The sequence below is a fragment of the Notechis scutatus genome, chromosome 1 (genome assembly GCF_049901735.1).
Source record: "Notechis scutatus isolate UNSWTSFEM ecotype Mainland chromosome 1, rNotScu1.2, whole genome shotgun sequence".
Taxonomy (NCBI): domain Eukaryota; kingdom Metazoa; phylum Chordata; class Lepidosauria; order Squamata; family Elapidae; genus Notechis; species Notechis scutatus.
The window spans coordinates 6,167,042-6,184,283 of NC_142009.1; the positions used below are offsets into that span (position 1 = coordinate 6,167,042).

General features: G+C 44.2%; 1 protein-coding gene across 1 annotated transcript in view; it reads left to right on the forward strand.

The window, feature by feature from the left end:
* Nucleotides 1-17,242, forward strand: part of DOC2B (double C2 domain beta) — a 142,663-nt gene that overhangs the window by 17,449 nt on the left and 107,972 nt on the right. The window contains exon 2 of the mRNA XM_087972319.1: nucleotides 15,137-15,216. Within this exon, the coding sequence (XP_087828445.1) occupies nucleotides 15,137-15,216 (80 nt within the window). The remainder of the gene's footprint in view (nucleotides 1-15,136; nucleotides 15,217-17,242) is intronic.

Consider the following 17,242-nt stretch of genomic DNA (forward strand, 5'->3'; position numbering starts at 1 on the left):
AAGTTCCTTGACAGGCCAGGATAGATAGCTGCCAACTTCAGGAAGATAACCAGGGACAGACCGTTGGAAGGACGCCAACCAAGATAAACCTTCTTTAGGAATAAAACATTAATTTGTCTCCAGCATCTGTTAGCACACAGGTCCAAACTCTCATACAAATCTCACACCTGCAACCCATGAAGGGGATCAAGGCCCTTTCCTCCCAAGTAGACCACATTTTACCCTGATCCTCTCCTCCCTGTGTGCCCTAGGATGGATAGGGGATGGGCCTGGGTCCTCCTCTGACTGCCCAGCCGGCCTCTGCCCTTCCCCAGCCTCCTCCACCACCTCTGGAGCCACACTTCCACTCCCTGTTGGCTGTTCCTCCTCTTCCTCAGAGTCAGTCTCCACCAGGGGCATGACTGACCCCTTCCGCATGCGCTGCGCATCTCTGCATGTGTGCGCATCTCCTCACTCTGTGCATGCGTGCCAAATCCCCAACTATCAGCTGTCAGGCGGTGGTACGCACGCGCATACACAGTGGGGCTCTTCTGGGTGACCTCTCACATGCCCGGCAGAAGTGGCTCTGCGTGCCACTATTGACACATGTGCCATAGGTTCGCCAACACGGACTTAGGGGGTGGGGGAAAACCAGGGTCAAGGGTGACAATGAATGATGTGTCTCAGCGTCGGCTACACCCAGGCAATGCCGGACATGTTAACTCCCAATAAATCCTTCTGAAGTTTTGGACGTTCGGCTGGAGGCTCGTGATTTAATTGGGGGGGTCACTGCCGGAATCCTGACACGTTGAACAACTGCAGTGATTCACTTAACGGCGGTGGCAAGAAAGCTTCGCAAAATGGGGCAAAGCATTTTACGAAACCAAAATCTCGTTTAGCAACATAAACCTTGGGCTTGAATTGTGGTCGAGGACATACCTGTACCTCCCAAACTGACTTCCGCCGATGCTTTTTCAGAGATGCTAACTACAATTCCCATCCTCCTGGGCCAGAATGCCGCCCCCCCCCCCCCATTCTCTGCTCCCCCACTCAGGCTGGGGAAAAGTATCATAAGTAGGGCAAGATTGCAGCCGGTTAGCTAAGTGTGATCGGTGCGGTTGGAAATCTGAGGTTTTGGTGGTTTTTTTTGATAAGAGTGTGAAAAATCAACTTTTAACCTGCCAGGCAACAGCAGGGTGCACCGTTAGGAGTTTCTCTGCATCAGCTACCCTGGAATTTTTGACAACTTCTTTTTTTTCCCTGGCTATCAGCTTGTCTATTGATCCTTTTTCACACTGGCAGGACTCCAGTGGGAACAATTTCAGCTTAACAACAAAAGAGCCTCCGATCGGCACGTGGAGAGATTTTGCAGAGCTGGAAATGAGAATAGGAATAAGAATAAGAATAAGAATAAGAATAGGAATAGGAATAGGAATAGGAATAGGAATAGGAATAGGAATAGGAATAGAATAGAATAGAATAGAATAGAATAGAATAGAATAGAATAGAATAGAATAGAATAGAATAGAATAGAATATAGGAATAGAATAGAATTTTTAGAATAGAAATTAGAACAGTACAGAACAGAACAGAACAGAATAGAATAGAATAGAATATAGGAATAGAATAGAATATAGGAATAGAATAGAATATAATTTTTAGAATAGAATAGAAATTAGAACAGAATAGAATAGAATAGAATAGAAGAATAGAATAGAATAGAATAGAATAGAATAGAATAGAATAGAATAGAATAGAATAGAGCTGGAAGGGACGTTGGAGGTCTTCTAGTCCAACCTCCTGTTCAAGAAGGAGCCCCTATACTATTTCAGACAAGTGACTGTCCAATCTCTTCTTAAAGCCTCCAGTGTTGGAGCACCCACGACTTCTGGTGGCAAGTTGTTCCACTGGTTAATTGTTCTCACTGTCAGGAAATTCCTCCTTAGTTCCAGGTTGTTTCTCCCCTTGATGAGTTTCCATCCATTGCCTCTTGTCCTGCCTTCAGGTGCTTTGGAGAATAAGTGGACTGCCTCTTCTTTGGGGCAGCCCTTCAAATATTGAAGTGCTTCTATCTTATTCCCCACCCTAGTCCTTCTCTTCTCTAGACTAGCCAAACCCAAATCCTGCAACCGTTTTTTTTTCTTTCCTTTCCTCAGCTGGGAACTTCTTCTTGCAGCATCTTTTCATCTTTAGAATTTCGTTTTTAAATGTCATTCAAGCCACATTCTTTTTTCGTTCCTCCAGAATCCTCTGTGCTGAGGCTGGGTTGCAATTAAATCTTTTTTTAAAAAAAAAGGCAGACGGACCAAAATTTGCAGAGGCCGTCTTTAACTAGGCAAAGCAAACAGACTAATTGCGGGAGACATAAAGGGATGGGTGAGCTGGGGGAAAATATAAATTCCCTTTAAAAATTCCACATCGAGAAATGCTTCGTTTCTGATGAAACCATCACCTAGCTAGAAGAGAGGCAAAAAAATAAATAAATAAAAATCGGATATGAGATCGCCCAGGAGGAGCATTAAATTCCCCAAATCTTATTCCCCAGATCCAATACGCTGATCTATGAGCTCAATAAAGATTTGATCTGACTGTCTTTTTCTTTTGAAGAGGCAACTGGATTTTCTGGTTTTTCTTTGAAGACTTTTTGCTTCTCATCCAAGAAGCAGCTTCTTCAGCTCTGACTGGATGGTGGGGAATGGAAGGATTTATATTCCTTGCAGGCCAGCTGGTCATTTGCATCCTTTTATAGAGTCGTCGAGGCCACTTGGAGGTTTATCTGTGTCCTCAGGGTGTGGGAGCCTTCTTGGAACTGCTGAAAGGAGTGTGTCATAGAAGGCTTTACACCCATTTGCACGACTCAGACGATGCTGACGGCAGAGACAAAGCTCCAAGTGGCCTCAACAACCCCCTCAAAGGATGCAAATGACCAGCTGCCTGCAAGGAATATAAATTCTTCCTTTCCCCACCATCCAGTCAAAGCATGAAGAAGCTTCTTGGATGAGAAGCGAAAAGTCTGTTGCAGGCTATTGCCAAAAAGGTCGAAAAATAAATATAGGCAGTCCTCGATTTACAACCACAATGGAGCCCAACGTTTCTGTTGCTAAGGCGAGACATTTGTGAACTGAGTTGTGCCTCATCTTACGGCCTTTCTTGCCACAGGTGTTTAGGTGAATCACTGCGGTGGTTAAGTTAGGAAGACGATTGTTAAGTGAATCTGGTTTCTGGTTTTCGCCTCCAGTCCCCTAATCCTCTTTGTGGCTCTTCTCTGCACTCTTTCCAGAGTCTCAACATCTTTTTTTAGATCGTGGCGATCAAAATTGGGCACAGTATTCCAAGTGTGGCCTTATAAAGTGGTATTAACGCTTCACGTGATCTTGATTCCACCACTCTGTTAAATGCAGCCTAGAACTGTGTTGGCTTTTTTTTTTGGCAGCCTCAAGCACACTGCCAAAACGGGCACGTTTGAAAGCAGTGAGAATGCTGGCCTTAAAGAGATTTGGCAAGGCTCTTCAAATTCGGCTTGTCGTCTTTTCAGTGGTGGCCTCAGATAAGACCCGTAGATGAGCTGAGCGGCTGTTTTTGAGATCCAGGGAAATCCTCTTACTTGTTTCTAATTCAGACCATAGCCTTAAGTCTTTGCTGTTTCTTTTCTCCAAAAATCCGTAGCCCACGACAGGTGGTTTTGCAAGGGACAAAAAAAAAAAAAAAATTAAATTAAATTTTTAAAAAATCACTCATGCAATCTTTTTCTTGTTTTTTTTTTTTTTAAAAAAAACATTTTTGAACGATGTTTTAAAAGGTGGTGAGGAAAACACACGTCCTTGAAAGCAGGTTAAGGATGGAAGCTTAACCAATGTTTGTTGGAAAGAGCCGTAATCTTTGCCAGCGGTGTAAAAAGAAGAGACAGTCCTTATATTTATATTTAATGGTTTTTAAAAGTTGTTTAATACTTTTTTGGCTTGCTGGCCAGAGTGGCATTTGTGAGTCTATCTATCTGTTTGTCTATCTATCTGTCTATCTATCTATCCATCCATCCATTTATCCCTCTGTCTGTCTGTCTGTCTGTCTGTCTGTCCATCCGTCTATCTGTCTGTCTGTCTATCTATCTTTTGTATGTGTCTTATTATCTATGTCTATCTATCCAATCCGTCTATCATCTCTCTCTGTATCTCTCTAGTCTAGTTCCACCTATATCTATTCCTATCTTTATCTATCTGTCTCTATCTATCTGTCTGTCTGTCTGTCTGTCTGTCTGTCTGTCTATCTATCTATCTATCTATCTATCTATCTATCTATCTATCTATCTATCTATCGTCTATTTGTTTCTGTCTCTCTCTCTCATTTTTGAATGCCTTGTGAAGAGAAGGACCAGGGGTGACATGATAGCAGTCTTCCAATATTTGAGGGGCTGCCACAAAGAGGAAGGGGTCAAGCTATTTTCCAAAGCACCGAGGGCCAGAGAAGGAATAATGGATAGAGACTGAACAAGGAGAGATTCAACCTGGAAATAAGGAGGAATTTTCTGACAGTGAGAACAATTATTCTATTCTATTTCTATTTTTGCGTTATAAACTATTGTCTGTCCTGCTTATCAATCAGAAAGAAAGAAAGAAAAATCCCCTTTCACCAGCCCTCCAGAGAAAAAGGAATAACGAATTTCAATAAATTAGCTGGAGAGCTTAAAAATAGATCAGTTACAAAAGTTTTTTCTTTTTAAAAAAAAAATATGGCAGCACACACTGCAAATGAAAACAGGAATAATCGTCAGAGAAGCAGCTGAGAGCAATTAGGCAGGTAGCCCTCGACTTACGGCCACAGTGGAGCCCAAAATCCCTGCCGCTAAGTGAAATGCTTCTTGAGTGAAATTTGCCCCGTTTTACGACTTTGCTTGCCACAGTTGTTCAGTGAATTGCCGCCTTGGTTAAGTTACTCAGGCGGTCATTAAGTGAATCTGGCTTCCCCGTTGACTTTGCTGGTCAGAAGGTCGCAATAGGGGATCCCATCATCCCTGGGACACTGTCACCGTCATGAATACGAGTCGGTTGACAAACGTCTGAATTTTGATCAACAGTTGTAGGTGTGAAAAATGGTCGTAAGTCTCTTTTTTTTCAGTGCCGTTGTAACTTGGCACAGTCACTAAATGAGTATGCTGTAAGCGGAGAACTAACTGTAAAGGGTGTGGTGTTTCTTTAAAATAATTGTTTATAATTAAGCAAGAGAAAAGGGGAATTAGAGAAAGGGTAGTGTTGGCAAAATGAACGGGTGTTCAGGCTTTGGGGCCATTACCAGAGGGTGGGCTTCAAAAAATTTAGCAACCGGTTCTCTGCCCGGTTACTGGGTAGGCGGGGCCTAGTTGGCCTCCTGTACCATAATGGGGGGAGCGTTTACACCCTCCCCAGGCTCCGGAGGCTTTCCTTGAGCCTCCGGGAGGGCAAAAATGGCCCTCTGGAGGCTGGAAACGGGCCCATTTCCGGCCTTCCCGAACTTCCAGGAGGCCTGTTTTTCGCCCTCCCTGGGCTCCGGAGGCTTTCTTGGAGCCTCCAGGAGGGCAAAAATGGCCCTCTGGAGGCTGGAAACAGGCCCATTTCCGGCCTTCCTGAACTTCCAGGAGCGCTGTTTTTAGCCCTCCCTGGGCTCCAGAGGCTTTCTTCAAGCCTCCGGGAGGGCGAAAATGGCCTCCCTAGGCTCCGGAGGCCCGCTGGATGCCAGAAATGGACCCATTTCCGGCCTTCCCGAATTTCCAGAAGGCCTGTTTTTCGCCCTCCCGGGCTCCGGAGGCTTTCTCGATTCTCTGAGAAGGCGAAAACAGCCTCCCCCAGGCTCTGGAGGCCTGCTGGAGGCTGGAAACGGGCCCATTTCCAGCCTTCCCGAACTTCTGGAAGGCCTGTTTTTTGCCCTCCCAGGCTCGGGAGGCTTTCCTCGAGCCTCCAGGAGAGCGAAAATGGCTTCCCCGGGCTCTGGAGGCCCTCTGGAGGCTGGAAACAGGCCCATTCCTGGCCTTCGGAGCCTTCAGGAGGCCCGTTTTTTTTATCCTCCCCGAACTTCCACGTGGACCCTGCACTTGACTGGGATCCAAAATAGGCTGCATGGGGATTCCTGGGAGGGCCAGTGTGGGGTGGGCGAGGCCAGGCAGGGGTGGGTTTTGCCGTTTCTCTGAACCAGACATAAAATTAACTACCAGATCGGTCAAACCAGGGTGAACCGGGAGCAGTCTACCCGTGGCACTGTACCACATGCCCAGTTTGCACAAAGGTCAAGAATACACAGTACAGGTTGTCCAATTCTGAACTACACAACTTCTCTTCTATTGTGGGGGTCTTTCTCTGGTTGCATTGTGCTTTCTTTTTTAATAGTTTCCACTGCACAGAGTCGCTGTTGGCAAGACGCTATACAAATAGATTAAATAAATAAATTCAACAAAGTAGACAAGATGGTTTCAGAACCAGGCTGGAAAAAATTTTTTATCGGTGCGTCTCAAAATTCAAAAAAAAGAAAAAAGAAAAATATCTCACCGATGCGTGGAGAAACAAGGCAATAACAGAGAAATGTAAATCAAACAGATAATTGTGATTATAATTAAAAACACTGCCTCTGGCATGAGGAATCATTAAAGAGTCCCTTTTGCATTGTTAGAAGTTTCAAGGTTTTTTGTTTTGAAGAGAAACGGCTGATGGTGTGTGTGTGTGTGTGTTTGTGTTTGTGTATTTACATTTGCATTGAAGTGTGCTGGCGAGGGCAGAAATATTCCTACCAAAAGGATCAAACAAAGACAAAGGCAGAAAAAGAAAAAATAGTATTTATTTAGGCCAAACCTTTGATACCGAATGCATTCAATTAAGAATCTCTTTGCATTCTAACAATGAGATCTAGTAAAATTAAATTCATGTTTAACCGCCTCCGCAGCTTTAAGATGGGGGGATTTCAACTCCCAGAATTCTCCAGTCAGTAGGTTGGCTGGGGAATTCTGGGAGTGGAAGTCCCCCCATCTTAAAATATGCTGGCTGAGGAATTCTGGGAGTTGAAGTCCACCCATCTTAAAGCATGCTGGCTGGGAGATTCTGGGAGTGGAAGTCCACCCATCTTAAAGCAGGCTGGCTGGGGAATTCTGGGAGTTGAAGCCCTCCCCTCTTAAAGCAGGCTGGCTGGGGAATTCTGGGAGTTGAAGTCCCCCCATCTTAAAGCATGCTGGCTAGGGAATTCTGGGAGTGGAAGTCCACCCATCAAAGTTGCCAAAAGTTGGGAAATCCTGCTCAGGATGAGTGCATTCAGGCAGGATTAACCTGGCCTGGGTGTTACTCAACTCCCATTGTGCAACGCATTACAAAATAGGATTTTCCATGCTTCTAGTCCTCACTGTTTTTTACCCACAGACCTGGCCAATAAAGCTGGAATTTTAAAAAAAAGCAATCCAAATTTTCTTTGCAATTTGGCAATGACCTTCAAATGGGTTGGAATTCCAACTTTTCCTTTTGGATGTTTCAGACCAGCTCTGCCCAGTTTTTTCCATGGATAAAGAGGATTTGGAGGTGATGGCTTGATTGAGAGAGGCGTCTGTGTGCATGAGTACATATACTGATAGAAGAGAATAGTTGCAGCTCTTTGGGATACGTGTAGAGTTGAACTTGTGGGGTCCTGAATTTGGTAGTTTTCTTGCAGACATTCCATTACCCAACTAGGTAACACTATCAGTTCTGTAAGGGAGAGGGCAACCAGGATGATTAGGGGACTGGAGGCTAAAACATACAATGAACGGTTGCAGGAACTGGGCTTGGCTAGTCTAGTAAAGAGAAGAACCAGGGAAGACATGATAGCATCTTCCAATATTTGAGGGGCTGCCACAGGGAGGAAGGGGTCAAGCTATTTTCTAAAGCACCTGTAGGCCAAACAAGGAATAATGGATGGAAACTGAACAAGGAGAGATTCAACCTGGAAATAAGGAGAAACTTTCTGACAGTGAGAACAATCAACTAATGGAACAGAAGTTTTCCTTCAGAAGCTGTGGGAGCTTCATCACTGGAGGCTTTTAGGAAGAGATTGGACTGCCATCTGTCATAAATGGTGTAGGGTGTTCTGCTTGGGCAGGGGGTTGGACTAGATGACCTACAAGGTCCCTTCCAACTCTGATTGTCTGTTTGATCTGTTTGAGGGGTTTGTGGAGAGGAGGAAAAAGTGGAAGAGGAAAAATGTGGGGTCCTTGGTGCTCTCTGAGTTTGGTGGTTTCTTGTAGACATTTGATAACCCAAGTAGGTAACATCATCAGGGCTAGAAGAGAGTGGCAGGGTTGCAGAGAGGAGGGGGGGAGGAGGAGGAGGAAGAGGAGGAGGGAGCGGAGGAAGAGGAAGAGGAAGGAGAAGAGGAAGAGGAATGTGGTTTCTTGCAGGCATTTCATGAGCCAACTAGGTAACATCATCAGTCCTAGAAGAGGGTGGCAGGGTTGCAGAGAGGAGGGAGGAGGAGGAGGAGGAGGAGGAGGAGGAGGAGAAGGATGACAAATGTGGCGTCCTTGGTACTCTCTGAGTTTGGTGGTTTTCTTGCAGACGTTTCATGACCCAACTGGGTAACATCATCAGTGCTAGAAGGGAGTGGTATTTGCTGGGGGCAGGAGGAGGAGAACGATGGCCGCAGTTCAGACTTTATAAATAAATTCCACATTTCTGAGAATCTCTCTTCATTGCGGCTGCGAAAAACGCAGATAAGAACCTGCCTGGGAGGCAATTGGTACGACCGAGTGGCCTTTCTTCCACTTTTATTATTATTCCCCCCACCCACACACACACACTAATAAATTAAAAAGAAAAAAAACATTAATAATAAACAGTGTCCAGGGTCCATTCTGGGATTGCTGCTCTGGCTCCGAGGCATCTGGAGGAGCAGGTTTCTTTATTTCATTTTTATTTCTTTAAAACACACACACACACACACACACATGGCCGGGGTTTATTTTCCAAACTCGGGGTTTTTAATTAAAAGGCTGATGGGAGAATTAATGTGAAGCGTGAAGCACAGCAGAAGGTTCGCGGAGGAGGGGGGCGAGATTGCAAAGGGACGGCGATTTGTGCTAAGCGCCTGCGGCAGGAGGCGAGCCGGCTTTGCCCCGGGGTGAGATTTCCTGCATATTGCAGCTATGCAGGTTGTCCTCGACTTATGGCCGTCCGCTTAGTGACGGTTTGAAGTTGCAACGGCACTGGAAAAAAATTGATTTTTCATACTACCTTGCATGTGTTTTTTTTGTAAATTTTTAAAATTTTATTTGAGGTACATACAATCCATCTTCCATTTATCGGTGTGTCGTCTGGGTACAAATATCTTGTGCAATAACAGTTAAAATGTACATCAAAGTCCATTCACCATCCACCTGTGCCTTTACTCCCGAGTTGACCCTTGTTCCTTAACTGTTCCCTTCTCCTGGCGGCTCTGCGCATGTGCACTCTGGGAACAGGCTCCAGCTGTTCTTCTGCCTCACTGATCTCTGACTCCGAAGGCAGCTGGTACTTATTTATTTATTTTATTTATTTATTTATTTGATTTGCCAATTGTTTACAAGATAATAAGTATAAGTGCATACATAGTTGTGAATACATGAAATGGGTACATATAAGAAAAATAAAAGAAGAATAAGAGAAACAATAGGACAGGGACGGTAGGCACGTTGGTGCGCTTTATGCAAGCCCCCTACAGACCTCTTAGGAAAGGGGTGAGGTCAATAGTAGACAGTCTAAGGTTAAAGTTTTTGGGGTTTGGGGAAGAAACTACAGAGTCGGGTAGAGTATTCCAGACATTGACCACTCTATTGCTGAAGTCGTATTTCCTGCAATCAAGTTTGGTGCGGTTAACATTGAGTTTGTATCTATTGTGTGCTCTTGTGTTGTTATGGTTGAAGCTGAAGTATTCATTGACAGGTAGGACATTGCAATGTATGATTTTATATACCATGCTTAAATCAGACCGAAGACGGCGTAATTCAAGGTTTTCTAGTTCTAGAATTTCAAGTCTGGTGGCATAAGGTATTCTACAACGAGTAGAGGAGTGGAGAACTCTTCTTGTGAAATATTTCTGGACTTTCTCAATTGTGCTAATATCAGATACGTAATGTGGGTTCCAGACTGATGAACTGTATTCGAGTATTGGTCTAGCAAATGTTTTGTATGCTCTGGTTAGTAGTGTGATATTACCAGAGAAAAAGCTACGTAGGATTAGGTTAACAACTCTTAATGCCTTTTTGGCTATGTAGTTGCAGTGGGCTCTAGCACTTAGATCATTAGAGGTGAGTATCAGACGGCCCCGGCCCCATCTCTGCCTCTGATGCAGAGCCCTCGTCAGAGCCTTCCCCAGACTCCAGGACTGGCCCAGGTTCCCCCCCAACCTCCTCACTGAGTCCGCTGCCAGCTCTGCTGGCCGCTGGTGGGCCACAACATATATATGTTTGTGCGTGTGAAGAGAGCTGCAGTGCCATTTTTGATATTTCGAATACAGCTGCTGAAATTCCAATTTATTTGCCGTTTCCCCAGTCTCTTTTACAGCTTGAATTTCCCTGGGTTAAATGGGGGAAAAAACTGTTTCTTTTTCTATTCAGCCTGTATTGGGGAAAGTCAGCCAAGCAGAGAAATTCTCTTCTATTAAGTCAAGGAACCGACGGTCGATTTTTTTTCCTTTTTCCTTTTTCGCGGCTCATCAAAATCGCAAATTGTCTTCCGATGTTCACCCTTCAACATCTCTGCCCTGCGGCCCCCATTTCCACAAACAGTTTCGTTTCCAATTTTGCCAGTCGTTCCTTCAAGCTATTTTCCCCAAGATATGAAATTGAAGCTCTTTTCATAAATATGTAATAGTTGTATAGATGTTTGTGTGGCTTCCCACAGTCCCTGGTTGAGACCAGCGGCTATCAAAACGGAATAAATAAAAGCAAAAATAATATATGCCCATGGTTCCCCCCAAAATAAGACCCTGTCTTATATATATATTTTTTGCCATCAAAAAAGGCACCAGGTCTTATTTTCGGGAGATTGTCATCCATTGCTAACCTCACTTGCGTGCGTCGCCCCGGCCTCCTTTTCGCGGTCAGAGGCCTTCAGGAACTTCTTCTCGGCCGGCAAGGCTTTCCTGAAGGCCTCTGCAGCCGATAACAGAGCTCTGGATCGATCCAGAGCTTTGTTATCAGCTCCAGAGGCCTTCAGGAAAGCCTTGCCGGCTGCAGAAGAAATTTATGACGGTTGCAGTGTCCCCAAGTTATATGATCCTGTTCTGACCCACCTCTCCAAACACAACAAATCTTCTGAAGTTAACTCAAAGATTCCTTTATTAGGAGCGCCAATAGCCCCGCCAAAAATGTTTCTTCTCCCACCGCAGGCTAACAAGTCCATCCGGCAGGGAGATGAATAGTTGTCTGTCACATCTGTTCATCTCCGCCCCCTGCCTTTTATCTCCAGAGCTTGGGTAGGGGCTTCGCTAGCAGAGGTGGCTCTTCCGTCCCAAGGTCCGTCCCATAGATTTCCACTGCTCTCCTCTCCTCTGCCTTCTGCACATCCACGCGTCGGGCACTGGACCCAGCTGTTCCTCCTCTTCCTCATCAGCCACCTCCAGACCTGGGGGCTGTTGACTCTCCATCTGAGAGCTGACGGAAGGCCCAGGCTCCACTTCCATTTCTCTCTGCCAGCTCTCCTTCCTCTTCCCCCTCAGAGCTCTCAGGTTGCCTGGATGCTGACCCTGACTCCCACGCCTCCTCCTCCTCCTCCTCCTCCTCCTCGTCCTCCTCCAATTCTGCTGCTGGAGGTGCTGGCGTCCGGCAGTCCACACCAGAGCCCCCTTTTGCGACCTTCTGACAAGCAAAGCCAATGAGGAAACTAGGTTCACTTAACGACCGTGTTACTAATTTAAGAATGGCAGCGATGCAGTGAGGAAAATCGTAAAACGGGACAAAACTCATATAACAAATTTCTGGTTCCTTTGAAATAATTTCAACCCTCCATTTCACCTCGTTTCTTGGCCTAAAAATAACAACAAGCCCAGCCCAGCCCAGATTACGTGACATGAAATTCTCAGGCAATTTAAATTCTCTCTCTCTCTCTCTCTCTCTCCCTCCCTCCCTCCTTCCCTTCCTCTCTCTCTCTCTTCTGATTTTCCAAGCAGAGGTCGGTAATTCCGCTCTGTTCTGATCCAGCGAACAGCTGGAAGGTCCAAGGTGACTCCAGTATCAGGGCTGGGAACTTACAGCCATCCATCCATCACTGCTCCGAGCCAGCCCTCGTGCTATGGCTTAGCTACTTTGGGCAAAATTAACCCCAGCGGAGTCAATCAAGGGCAATGCTGGTCTGTTTTAAGGAGAGGATGGGCCAGGGGGAATTGCAGCAGGTGGTGGGGGCAGGGGTATGTCTGCCTGCAATTGGGCCCTGCCAGAACTGGACTTGATAAAACGATGGCCCGTTTTTTCTGGAGGCTCCGATAGTTGTTTGCTGGATTTCTTTAAAACAACTTGGTTGTTGTTGTTATTATTATTATTATTATTATTATTATTATTATTATTATAAAAAAAGGTTGAATTGAAAATAGCCAAAAGAAAAATAAAAGGGTAGGAGGAAAGGAATTAAAAGAGAAGAAAGAGGGGAAAAGAAAGAAAGAATAGGGAAAGGATAAATGGAGAAATATATATAAAAAAGGAAGATTTGCAACTTTCCTTCTTACAGATACAATATATATATATATATATATATATATATATATATATATATATATATATATATATATATATATATATATATGTATGGCCTTCGGCTTTGTTCGGGTATTTTCCCACGTCATTGTAGTTGTTCTTTTAAAGTTGTAGCAACGTTTCGGCAGAATCTCATCTGCCATCATCAGGTTTCTGTATTGTGTTCGTCTGTGAGTCAGACTTTCACGGCTGTTTGAGTTTTAAATTTGGGGCTAGCCTACTGCTGTGCCAGAATGGCATTCAATGAACAGAATGGCATTCAACGAACACAATACAGAAGCCTGATGATGGCAGATGAGATTCTGCCAAAACGTTGCTACAACTTTAAAAGCACAATTATAATGACGTGGGAAAATACCCGAACAAAGTTGAATACCATGTGTATATATATATGGTCTGACTCACAGACGAACACAATACAGAAGTCTGATGATGGCAGATGAGATTCTGCCTAAACGTAGCTACAACTTTAAAAGCACAACTACAATGACGTGGGAAAATACCCGAACAAAGCTGAATAACATACATATATATGGTATTCAACTTTGTTCGGGTATTTTCCCACGTCATTATAATTGTGCTTTTAAAGTTGTAGCAACATTTCGGCAGAATCTCATCTGCCATCATCACAAAATCTCCAGAACCGTAAAGCCTACAAACTTGAAATTTGGCATGTATGTTCGTCTTGGCTTCTAGGTGCTCACTAAGAAAGGATTTTGTGAAATGACCACCAGAGCATTAGTATTTCCTATATTATTATTATTATTATTATTATTATTATTATTATTATTATTATTATTATTATTATTAACACGCTCTGATGCTAAGGAGTTCTGCTCCCCTTCCCCACCTGAAAAGAAATCTCTTCCAAATGCAAAACACAAGCAGAGGAGTTTCAGTTTCACAGCATCAAGCAGCTTTAGTACAGAATAGTTGAGCTAAGCCACGCCCAGGCTCCTTGCTGTCTCCTTGCTCACACAGTAAATACTCTTTCAGTTTCCAAACAGCCCTCAACTCTCTCACGCGTCTGACAGGACGCTAGCCAGATGAATACTGATGGATGCTGGTAGGCAGAGGCACAATTCCCCCCCCCTTATTTTCTTCCTCACAAACTTTACGAGTTGACACAACTGTCATAAGTACATGCCAGTTGCCAACCATCAGAATTTTGACCACGACCATGGGGATGCTGCAGTGACCATCATAAAAACCAATCATAACTCACTTTTTTTCAATGCCGTTGTAACTTTGAACAGTCACTAAACGAATGGTTGTAAGTCAAGGATTACCTGTACAGTCTCCCTGGCCTGTCCTAAGATATTTAATTGGCTCTGATTTTGTCTGCTTTCTCAAAATGCAGTTTTTCTGGAGAGTGTTGACAGAATAACAGTGTTGGAAGGGACCTAGTCCAACCCCTGAGAGCAGATACCGTTCCAGGATATAAATGGTTATCTGTTTGTTTTGATGTTTCTCGTTATATTTTTCATTTCTCATTACTGTGTCATTGTTTTGCTTTAATTAGGGACCCGCCTGGAGCCTCTTTCTCCTCGCATCGGGCTAAGAATCCGATAGAGGGATAAATGAATAAATAAACCATCTTCGTGCATTAGATTTATGATATATTTAGCCGCCCCTCTGTTCTCTTTTGGGATAATTGCAAGGTTGCCTGCAGGAAGGTTAAAAAAAATAATAATAAAATAAAATCAAAATAACGGCTACAACTACAGATAGTCCTCGATTTATGACTGGTCATTTAGACTCTATCCTTAGGGTCATCTGAATGGTGCAAATGGGTGTGAAGCCTTCTTGGAACTGCTGAAAGGACGGTGTTGTAGAAGGCTCCACACCCATTTGCAATACTCGGGTGACCCTGAGGATAGAGACAAACCTCCAAGTGGCCTCAATGACCCCCGAAAAGGATGCAAATGACCAGCTGTCTGCAAGGAGTATAAATCCTTCCATTCCCCACCATCCGGTCAGAGCAGAAGAAGCTGCTTCTTGGATGAGAAGCACAACGTCTTCAAAGAAAAACAAATGTCCAGTTGCCTCTTTAAAAAGTACTTTGGGGACAGCCATGACCTGGATGACCGAGAATCCCCATAGACTGCTCCATTATGTTGTTGATGGCAGGGGGTTAAGTTAGCAGGCTAGAAACTGAGACACTGGGAGTTTTAGAGCTGCCTTAGGTACCAAAGTAACTGGTGACTTTGGGCCAGTCGCTTTCTCTCAGGCCTAGGAAGAGGGCAATGGCACACCACTTTGCAAAACGGAGCCTCCAGTTTCAAAGACAGTCAACGTTTCAGAGCTAAATCTCCATCTTTCTCCTGCAACATGACCCGATCTTGCTTTTGCACAAATTTTACAATTAGATCTTTTGGCAACCCCTCGTTTATATTTTAAGTGGAAACAAAAGGATTCTCCTTTAATGTACCCTGTGTTCCTCTTTTCCAGCTGCGCTGGGGACGCTAGATTTCGGCTTGCTGTACGATCAGGAAAACAATGCGCTCCATTGCACGATCAACAAAGCCAAGGTAGGTGCCTCCACATTTCTGAAAATCCTGTCGTTGTTTTTTTTCTGTGGATCAGACACAATGCAATTATTAATGTCAGCATCCTGAGCACATACGTAGGCCCAGCATCCTCTGGCTTGTAATTTTATGGTTTAGATCAGGGGTGTCCAACCTTGGCAACTTTAAGACTTGTGGACTTCAACTCCCAGAATTCCTCAGCCAGCAAGCTGGCTGAGGAATTCTGGGAGTTGAAGTCCACTAGTTTTAAAGTTGCCAAGGTTGGACACCCCTGGTTTAGATGTTCGGACTCTCTATTTCTCTATTGTTCTTCTCACAAAGAAGAGGAGGAGGTCAACTTAAAAGCCCCTGAAGGCAGGAGAAGAAACAATGGGTGGAAACTAATCAAGGAGAGAAGCAACCTGGAATTAAGCGGAAATTTCCTGACCGTGAGAACAATTCATCAATGGGACAGAAGTTGTGAATGCTCCAACACTGGAAGTTTTGAAGAAGAGATTGGATAACCGCTTGTCTGAAATGGTATAGGGCAGTGACAGAGTGCCGAAACTGGAGCATGTGCACGTGCCAGAGTGCTGGAACCCAGAAGAGAGCAAGTTGGCCAGCGTGTGATGGAACCAGGAAGAGGAGCTGGTGATGGTGTGCATGGCCACAGAGAGAGCTTTTACGTGCCACCTCTGGCATGGGTGCCATAGGTTTGTTTCCTGCTTAAGCAGGGGGTTGGACTAGAAGACCTCCAAGGTCCCTTCCAATTGTATTATTCTAAGAATCTCTTCCCTTCCCTTCCCTTCTCTTTTCTTCTCTTCCCTTCCCTTCCCTTCCTTTCCCTCATCTCCTCTCCCTATTCTACTCTACTCTACTCTACTCTACTCTACTCTACTCTACTCTACTCTACTCTACTCTATTCTTAATTCCAGATTCTATTCTATTCTATTCTATTCTATTCTATTCTATTCTATTCTATTCTATTCTATTCTATTCTATTCTATTCTATTCTATTCTATTCTATTCTATCCTATTCTTCATTCCAGTATCTGTTCTATTCTATTCTATTCTATTCTATTCGATAGTTTCAGAAACTATTTTGCAGCACATGAAGCTTGAATCTAAGTCGTGCCAAAAGAATTTTAGGAGCAGAATAACAGAGTTGGAAGGGACCTTGTAGGTCATCTAGTCCAACCCCCGGCCCATGCAGACCCTATACCATTTCTGACAGACGACAGTCCAGTCTCTTCTTGAAAGCTTCCAGTGATGGCGCTCCCACAACTTCCGAAGGCAACTTCTGTTCCATCGATTGATTGTTCTCACGGTCAGAAAGTTTCTCCTTATTTCCAGGTTGAATCTCCTTGTTCAGTTTCCATCCATTGTTCCTTGTTTGGCCTTCGGATGGTTTGGAGAATGGCTTGAACCCCCTCCCCTCCTCTCTGTGGTAGCCCCTCAAATATTGGAAGGCTCCAGGTAGGATTCATTTTTATTGGCTGTATCCACTCATGATTGATTTGTTTATTATTAGTCAAATTTATACCCTGCCAACGTCACTGTTTACGTAACTCTTGGCGGTTTACACATAGTCCTTGATTACAATTGACAGGAAGCAATGGATGGAAATGAATCAAGGAGAGAGAAGCAACGTGGAATTAAGGAAGAATTTCCTGACAGTGAAAACAATTAATCAGTGGAACTAGTTTAGTTTAGTTTAGTTTACTTTATTGTCATTGCACCTCGTACAACGAAATAAAACACCATCTTCAGTGCACATCATGACCATGAAAATAAACACAAACACACATCCTTCACACATTGAACCAGAAACCCCCAACACCACACCAACACTGCACTAAACAGCGGAATTCAAAAGAGCTACTGCCCTGGGATAGAAGCTGTTTTTCAGCCTATTTGTGCTTGTTTTTATTATTATCATGTACCGGCTGCCAGATGGTAATAGTTCAAATAAAAGGGCGTGCCCAGGATGAGATGGATCTTTAAGGATGTTTTGAACTTCCTTAAGGCAGTGGGAGCTATGAAGCTCTTC